The sequence below is a fragment of the Oncorhynchus mykiss genome, chromosome 1, assembly GCF_013265735.2.
Source record: "Oncorhynchus mykiss isolate Arlee chromosome 1, USDA_OmykA_1.1, whole genome shotgun sequence".
Taxonomy (NCBI): Eukaryota; Metazoa; Chordata; class Actinopteri; order Salmoniformes; family Salmonidae; genus Oncorhynchus; species Oncorhynchus mykiss.
Window position 1 is genome coordinate 93,027,017 of NC_048565.1, and position 9,316 is coordinate 93,036,332.

Below are 9,316 nucleotides of genomic sequence, written 5' to 3' on the forward strand. Positions count from 1 at the left end.
CTCCTCAGACCGTCACTCCTGTCCTCTCCTCAGACCTTCACGCCTGTCCTCTCCTCAGACCGTCACGCCTGTCCTCTCCTCAGACCGTCACGCCTGTCCTCTCCTCAGACCATCACGCCTGTTCTCTCCTCAGACCTTCACACCTGTCCTCTCCTCAGACCGTCACGCCTGTCCTCTCCTCAGACCGTCACACCTGTCCTCTCCTCAGACCGTCACGCCTGTCCTCTCCTCAGACCTTCACACCTGTCCTGTCCTCAGACCATCACGCCTGTCCTCTCCTCAGACCATCACGCCTGTTCTCTCCTCAGACCATCACGCCTGTCCTCTCCTCAGACCATCACGCCTGTCCTCTCCTCAGACCATCACGCCTGTTCTCTCCTCAGACCATCACGCCTGTCCTCTCCTCAGACCATCACGCCTGTCCTCTCCTCAGACCATCACGCCTGTTCTCTCCTCAGACCATCACACCTGTTCTCTCCTCAGACCATCACGCCTGTTCTCTCCTCAGACCATCACGCCTGTCCTCTCCTCAGACCGTCACACCTGTCTTTGGGACACCAGAAGGGTAGATGATTATAGCCTACTACTCTGCTATTGAAGCTGATTCGGAGAGTTACAGAACCAATAAGGGTTTGGACGTCTTCATCTTCTTCTTCATCGGTGTGGCTGGAATATTGTGACAATGCCCTCCACCAAGAAGGCTCTGCATTTTCTGAGTAGCGCGCTGGCTACTACGGTGTCCGTGGCGATTTTAGGTTATGGGATGTCGACAGAATGGGCCGTTTCCAAAATGCTTTGCTCTGGATCTGAAAACGTTTTCACCAACGGCTCCGCCAACATATCATACGAGCTTTTCTATGGGGCGATCGCCAGAGGTTCTTGTCCGGTGTTCGGCGGCGAAAAGACCATTCAAGGTATGTTTTAATCGTGCTCCGCCAACATATCATACAAGCTTTTCTATGGGGCGATCGCCAGAGGTTCTTGTCCGGTGTTCGGAGGTGAAAAGACCATTCAAGGTATGTTTTAATCGTGCTCCGCCACTGTCCCTCTATACGTGTGCCGAAAGGTGCTGCGTTAACGTTCCAGGACAATAACGTGGACTTCATACTGTAATAATGCAACGACGTAAGTGTAAAGTTCCCTAGATGTTGTTGTTTCTGTTTATATGTTTCATGTCTGTACCGCTACTTCTGTTTCTTGTTTCGTTCATTTATTTATTCAATTCACTCCCCCAGAACTCGCTGTCCCGACTCCCAGAGTATACGTTACAGGGGTTCTTCAGCTGTGCCTTTAGGGTAAACCTTTTTTTGGTTCCATATAGAACTCTCTGTGGAAAGGATTGTTCATAGAACCCAAAAGGGTTCTACCTGGAACCAAAAATTATTCTTCAAAGGGTTCTCCTATGGGGACAGAGAAAATAACCCTTTTAGGTTCTAGAAAGAAAACTATTTGGGAAAAAAAGGGGCTAAGATATCACAATTCAGCCCTTGGTAGAACTCACCCTAATACTAGTGTATATTCCTAACCTGACTGTTCTAGTTCTGTCTGTGTAGGGGTAGAACTCACCATAGTGAGTGTATATTCCTAACCTGACTGTTCTAGTTCTGTCTGTGTAGGGGTAGAACTCACCCTAATACTAGTGTATATTCCTAACCTGACTGTTCTAGTTCTGTCTGTGTAGTGGTAGAACTCACCCTAATACTAGTGTATATTCCTAACCTGACTGTTCTAGTTCTGTCTGTGTAGTGGTAGAACTCACCCTAATACTAGTGTATATTCCTAACCTGACTGTTCTAGTTCTGTCTGTGTAGTGGTAGAACTCACCATAGTGAGTGTATATTCCTAACCTGACTGTTCTAGTTCTGTCTGTGTAGGGGTAGAACTCACCATAGTGAGTGTACATTCCTAACCTGCCTGTTCTTGGTCTGCCTGTGCAGTGTTTGAGAAGTTGGCAGAGACAGGTGGAGCTCCTCAGATCCTCCATGGCATAGTGATCACCCTCCTGGCCCTGTGTCTGCTCTGCTCTGCTGGCAGCATCCTCATCACGCTGTACAACAGCGTCAGTAACCCCTACCAGACGTACATGGGACCCATAGGGCTCTACACATGCAGCTCTGGCAGTGGTAAGATCAATAAAGTTCACATCAATTTGTTCAATCAATCAAGCAAAAAAAGAGGCCAGCCAATCAGCGGCACACCTGAAGGTTGTGGGATCAAACCCTATTTAGTCCCATATGAAATACCTGAAGGTTGTGGGATCAAACCCTATTTAGTCCCATATGAAATACCTGAAGGTTGTGGGATCAAACCCTATTTAGTCCCATATGAAATACCTGAAGGTTGTGGGTTCAAACCCTATTTAGTCCCATATGAAATACCTGAAGGTTGTGGGATCAAACCCTATTTAGTCCCATATGAAATACCTGAAGGTTGTGGGATCAAACCCTATTTAGTCCCATATGAAATACCTGAAGGTTGTGGGATCAAACCCTATTTAGTCCCATATGAAATACCTGAAGGTTGTGGGATCAAACCCTATTTAGTCCCATATGAAATACCTGAAGGTTATGGGATCAAACCCTATTTAGTCCCATATGAAATACCTGAAGGTTATGGGATCAAACCCTATTTAGTCCCATATGAAATACCTGAAGGTTGTGGGATCAAACCCTATTTAGTCCCATATGAAATACCTGAAGGTTGTGGGATCAAACCCTATTTAGTCCCATATGAAATACCTGAAGGTTGTGGGATCAAACCCTATTTAGTCCCATATGAAATACCTGAAGGTTGTGGGATCAAACCCTATTTAGTCCCATATGAAATACCTGAAGGTTGTGTGTTCAAGCCTTATTTAGTCCCATATGAAATACCTGAAGGTTGTGGGATCAAACCCTATTTAGTCCCATATGAAATACCTGAAGGTTGTGGGATCAAACCCTATTTAGTCCCATATGAAATACCTGAAGGTTGTGGGTTCAAACCCTATTTAGTCCCATATGAAATACCTGAAGGTTATGGGATCAAACCCTATTTACTCCCATATGAAATACCTGAAGGTTATGGGATCAAACCCTATTTAGTCCCATATGAAATACCTGAAGGTTATGGGATCAAACCCTATTTAGTCCCATATGAAATACCTGAAGGTTGTGGGATCAAACCCTATTTAGTCCCATATGAAATACCTGAAGGTTGTGTGTTCAAGCCTTATTTAGTCCCATATGAAATACCTGAAGGTTGTGGGATCAAACCCTATTTAGTCCCATATGAAATACCTGAAGGTTGTGGGTTCAAACCCTATTTAGTCCCATATGAAATACCTGAAGGTTGTGTGTTCAAGCCTTATTTAGTCCCATATGAAATGCCTGAAGGTTGTGTGTTCAAGCCTTATTTAGTCCCATATGAAATACCTGAAGGTTGTGGGATCAAACCCTATTTAGTCCCATATGAAATACCTGAAGGTTGTTGGTTCAAACCCTATTTAGTCCCATATGAAATACCTGAAGGTTGTGTGTTCAAACCCTATTTAGTCCCATATGAAATACCTGAAGGTTGTGGGATCAAACCCTATTTAGTCCCATATGAAATACCTGAAGGTTGTGTGTTCAAGCCTTATTTAGTCCCATATGAAATACCTGAAGGTTGTGGGTTCAAACCCTATTTAGTCCCATATGAAATACCTGAAGGTTGTGGGATCAAACCCTATTTAGTCCCATATGAAATACCTGAAGGTTGTGGGTTCAAACCCTATTTAGTCCCATATGAAATACCTGAAGGTTATGGGATCAAACCCTATTTACTCCCATATGAAATACCTGAAGGTTATGGGATCAAACCCTATTTAGTCCCATATGAAATACCTGAAGGTTATGGGATCAAACCCTATTTAGTCCCATATGAAATACCTGAAGGTTGTGGGATCAAACCCTATTTAGTCCCATATGAAATACCTGAAGGTTGTGGGATCAAACCCTATTTAGTCCCATATGAAATACCTGAAGGTTGTGGGATCAAACCCTATTTAGTCCCATATGAAATACCTGAAGGTTGTGGGATCAAACCCTATTTAGTCCCATATGAAATACCTGAAGGTTGTGTGTTCAAGCCTTATTTAGTCCCATATGAAATACCTGAAGGTTGTGGGATCAAACCCTATTTAGTCCCATATGAAATACCTGAAGGTTGTGGGATCAAACCCTATTTAGTCCCATATGAAATACCTGAAGGTTGTGGGTTCAAACCCTATTTAGTCCCATATGAAATACCTGAAGGTTATGGGATCAAACCCTATTTACTCCCATATGAAATACCTGAAGGTTATGGGATCAAACCCTATTTAGTCCCATATGAAATACCTGAAGGTTATGGGATCAAACCCTATTTAGTCCCATATGAAATACCTGAAGGTTGTGGGATCAAACCCTATTTAGTCCCATATGAAATACCTGAAGGTTGTGGGATCAAACCCTATTTAGTCCCATATGAAATACCTGAAGGTTGTGGGATCAAACCCTATTTAGTCCCATATGAAATACCTGAAGGTTGTGGGATCAAACCCTATTTAGTCCCATATGAAATACCTGAAGGTTGTTGGTTCAAACCCTATTTAGTCCCATATGAAATACCTGAAGGTTGTGGGTTCAAACCCTATTTAGTCCCATATGAAATACCTGAAGGTTGTGGGTTCAAGCCCTATTTAGTCCTATATGAAATACCTGAAGGTTGTGGGTTCAAACACTATTTAGTCCCATATGAAATACCTGAAGGTTGTGTGTTCAAACCCTATTTAGTCCCATATGAAATACCTGAAGGTTGTGTGTTCAAACCCTATTTAGTCCCATATGAAATACCTGAAGGTTGTATGTTCAAACCCTATTTAGTCCGATATGAAATACCTGAAGGTTGTTGTTTCCAACCCTATTTCGTCCCATATGAAATACCTGAAGGTTGTGGGTTCAAGCCCTATGACCGCCTTTCACACGTTCTCTCCTCGTCGCCTGTATCCCCCTCTCTCTGTGTACTCTCTGAATAAACATGTTACACAATTAGATTAAATGAATTAGATCATTATATGATTTTTTAAAAACAACTACATGGATTTCATTAATGCATTAAATAGATTGATAAACATGATGGAACAACTCTTTGTGATTGAGTTGACAGGCTAGTAGTATAACTAATAGTAGTAGAACTAATAGTAGTAGTAGAACTAATAGTAGTAGTATAACTAATAGTAGTAGAACTAATCGTAGTAGTAGAACTAATAGTAGTAGAAGTAATCGTAGTAGTAGAACTAATAGTAGTAGAACTAATAGTAGGATAAGAAGTAGAACTAATAGTAGTATAACTAATAGTTGTAGTAGTATAACTAATAGTAGTATAACTAATAGTAGTATAACTAATAGTAGTAGTAATAGAACTAATAGTAATAATAGTAGTAGTAGCAGTAGTAGTTAGTAGTAGTAGTAGTTAGTAGTAGTAGTAGTAGTAGTAGTAGTTAGTAGTAGTAGTAGTAGTAGTAGTAGCAGTAGTAGTAGTAGTTAGTAGTAGTAGTAGTTAGTAGTAGTAGTAGTAGTAGTAGTAGTAGTAGTAGTAGTAGTAGTAGCAGTAGTAGTAGTAGTAGTAGTAGTAGTAGTAGTAGTAGTAGTAGTAGTAGTAGTGTCAGTAGTAGTAGTAGTAGTAGTAGTAGTAGTAGTAGTAGTGTCAGTAGTAGTAGTAGTAGTAGTAGTAGTGTCAGTAGTAGTAGTAGTAGTAGTAGTAGTAGTAGTAGTAGTAGTAGTAGTAGTAGCAGTAGTAGCAGTAGTAGTAGTAGTAGTAGTAGTAGTAGTAGTAGTAGTAGTAGTAGTAGTGTCAGTAGTAGTAGTAGTAGTAGTAGTAGTAGTAGTAGTAGTAGTAGTAGTAGCAGTAGTAGCAGTAGTAGTAGTAGTAGTAGTAGTAGTAGTAGTGTCAGTAGTAGTAGTAGTAGTAGTAGTAGTAGTAGTAGTAGTAGTAGTAGTAGCAGTAGTAGCAGTAGTAGTAGTAGTAGTAGTAGTAGTAGTAGTAGTAGTAGTAGTAGTAGTAGTAGTAGTAGTAGCAGTAGTAGCAGTAGTAGTAGTAGTAGTAGTAGTAGTAGTAGTAGTAGTAGTAGTAGTAGTAGTCGTAGTAGTAGTAGCAGTAGTAGTAGTAGTAGTAGTAGTAGTAGTCGTAGTAGTAGTAGTAGTAGTAGTAGTAGTAGTAGTAGTAGTAGTAGTAGTAGTAGTAGTAGTAGTAGTAGTAGTAGTAGTAGTAGTAGTAGTAGTAGTAGTAGTAGTAGTAGTAGTAGCAGTAGTAGCAGTAGTAGTAGTAGTAGTAGTAGTAGTAGTAGTAGTAGTAGTAGTAGTAGTAGTCGTAGTAGTAGTAGCAGTAGTAGTAGTAGTAGTAGTAGTAGTAGCAGTAGTAGTAGTAGTAGTAGTAGTAGTAGTAGTAGTCGTAGTAGTAGTAGCAGTAGTAGTAGTAGTCGTAGTAGTAGTAGCAGTAGTAGTAGTAGTAGTAGTAGTAGTAGTAGTAGTTAGTAGTAGTAGTAGTTAGTAGTAGTAGTAGTAGTAGTAGTAGTGTCAGTAGTAGTAGTAGTAGTAGTAGTAGTCGTAGTAGTAGCAGTAGTAGCAGTAGTAGTAGTACTCTTTTTAACCTCCCCTTTGTTCTTTGCCCCAGCGTGCATCTCCTTCCTGGTGCTCATCCTGTACGTAGTGAACGTCCAGCTGACCGAAATGTCTGAAGACCTGGTTAAGAACGACGTGGGAATCGTTTCAGTCTACCTGAAGGACAAGACCTCAGAGTTCCAGGTGGGATACTTCCTGCTGATCCCCTACATGGTGCTGAGTCTGCTAGCCATCCTCCTGGTGTATCTGTTTGAGCACGCTGCCTACACACACAGACAGGAGCAGCAGAGGCCCACGGAGGACGCCCCTAAAGAGATCATGATGTATTAATATATATATATATATATACACACATCAGGATACAGATTCATAAGATCCTGACTACAACATCTCCCCAACAGACTGACACTGACACTGTGTTGAGTAGTGAAACTCAGTGTCCTTGAAATGGGCGTGTAGGATCCAGGACTGATCCGAGCTCTTATAACACATCTCACAGGCTAATATATAATTAACTCAGATCACCTTGTTTCATCGTTGCTACATTTATTCCTCTCGCTCTCTGTTTATATATTTATGAATAGCTGACATTTACAATCCACTTGAATTCAAAATGCTTTTTAAAAAAAATGACACTGCCTGCTTAGTACAATACCCTAAGGTTAATGCTGTGTTTAGCTAAAAACAGAAGTATACAGCAAGTTGATTACAGTACTACATAGTTTGTTTTGTTAAATACCAGAAGACAATACATTGGTTTCTTCCATAAATACATCATAATATATATTCTCTAAAATGTCAATTCTAATAATAAACCGTGTGGATATTTTGGATTTTCTCGCTTAAAAGGGGCAATCTGCAATTCTAACAAATAACAAACCTGCCACCCCCGCCATTGATTTTGTAATCAGCTGAAGGATGGGGCTACAGGAATGTTTCCCTCTCAAACTCATGCGACAGAGCTTTGAATACAAGGACTCACCATCCATGATATAGCCAGCAGCATAGCACCCTGCATCACTGTGCTGGCTTCCTTCTGAAGCTAAGCAAGGTTGGTCCTGGTCCGTCCCTAGATGGGAGACCAGATGCTGCTGGAAGTGGTGTTGGAGGGCCAGTAGGAGGAACCCTTTCCTCTGGTCTAAAAATATATATCCCAGGGCAGTGATTGGGGACATTGCCCTGTGTAGGGTGTTGTGTCTTTTGAATGGGACGTTAAACAGGTGTCCTGACTATGTGGTCAGATCCCATGACAATCATACCATCCTGGCCACCTAGTCATCCCCAGCTTACGATTGTCTCATTCATCCCTGTAACTATTCCCCAGGTCGCTGCTGTAAATGAGAACGTGTTCTCAGTCAACTTACCTGTTGGGAAAAATATCAAGATGATAGTTTTAGCAATGTTTTTAAGGCTATACAGCGTTAATTTACATGTCCATTGTTTACAAAACAAATTGGTAAAAACAAGCTGATATATTGAATGCTGACGGGATACGACAGTTGAACCAAGCACACGAAGCATCTCAGAGTTATGTTCTTCAAGAATCACCGGGGTTGACACTGAGTGTACGAAACATTAAGCACGCCTGCTCGTTCCAACTCAATATTAGGTGTTCTTAATGTTTTGTACGCTCCAGGGTATCTTTCATTTTAGGAACATGACTTCTTAAAGACCTTGATGCTGTAAAATACACTTTGACCTACACGTATCGGCAGGTTGAGTTCCTGTATCTATGACATCACTGGTATAGTTATCTATAAAAACATTTTAAAAATTCAGGCGCTGACGTAGGCTAGAACTATATGGCTGCGTTTACACACGCTGCCCAATTCTGATCTTTTGACCAGTTACATCAGATCTTTTCACATCGGATATTTTTCTGATCGGTTAGGTCAAAAGACCATTTAGTGAAAAGTAAATCAGAATTGTGCTGTCTGTGTGAAATGCAGCCTGTGTAGCCTAGGTTACAGGAATGATTTTAGTCTCTCTCAAAATGTCTACACGAGGAAGATACTGTATTTAGAGAATGGACCCAAAAACACAACACACAAAGGACAGAAACACAACACATATGCTAAGAATCAATAAAGCACAAATAACAGCTATAAACGTTTATCTTCACGCCAAGTGAACGACGGCCTTGTTGTACTGTCACTTTGGGGGGCAGCAACAATACACTCCCCAATCTGTTCCACAGTGAGAATCAGTCAGAACTATGACTCTCTCCTGACACCTGTCTGTGAGACTGAGTATTGTTCGTCAATGAAATTCAGGAAAATGACTCTCTCCTGACACCTGTCTGTGGGACTGAGTATTGTTCCTCGGTGGAAATCAGGAGTATGACTCTCTGCTTCCATATGCCTGTGGGACTGAGTATTGTTCCACGGTGAAAATCAGGAGTATGACTCTCTGCTGCCATCTGTCTGTGAGACTGAGTATTGTTCCACGGTGAAAATCAGGAGTATGACTCTCTGCTGCCATCTGTCTGTGAGACTGAGTATTGTTCCACACAACATTTATAATCATTATCTTCACTTCAGCAGGTTGGCAAGCCAATGGTTTGTCTACCTTACACGTTGTTTTGTACTTCCTGTTTTGTACTTCCTGTGTTTTAACTCTTAGATGTTTTGTTTGCAGTGTCTAGCTGAAATGCAGCCATATGTTTTGGGGAATCTGACAAACCTGTTTTTTTGCTT

General features: G+C 41.3%; 1 protein-coding gene across 1 annotated transcript; it reads left to right on the top strand.

Moving 5' to 3' along the window:
* The first annotated feature begins 562 nt into the window (after nucleotides 1-562).
* LOC110533005 (clarin-3) lies at nucleotides 563-7,451 on the top strand. The gene is made up of 3 exons (XM_036988794.1): nucleotides 563-914; nucleotides 1,938-2,123; nucleotides 6,673-7,451. The coding sequence occupies exons 1-3, from the start codon at nucleotides 683-685 to the stop codon at nucleotides 6,948-6,950; spliced, it is 696 nt and encodes a 231-aa protein (XP_036844689.1). The 5' UTR covers nucleotides 563-682; the 3' UTR covers nucleotides 6,951-7,451.
* Nucleotides 7,452-9,316: the final 1,865 nt, after the last annotated feature.

Coding starts and splice junctions, on each gene's coding strand:
- LOC110533005 (XM_036988794.1), top strand. CDS start 683: ATGCCCTCCACCAAGAAGGCTCTGCATTTTCTGAGTAGCGCGCTGGCT. Junction 915..1,937: donor CGGCGAAAAGACCATTCAAG/GTATGTTTTAAT, acceptor CTGCCTGTGCAG/TGTTTGAGAAGTTGGCAGAG. Junction 2,124..6,672: donor CACATGCAGCTCTGGCAGTG/GTAAGATCAATA, acceptor TCTTTGCCCCAG/CGTGCATCTCCTTCCTGGTG.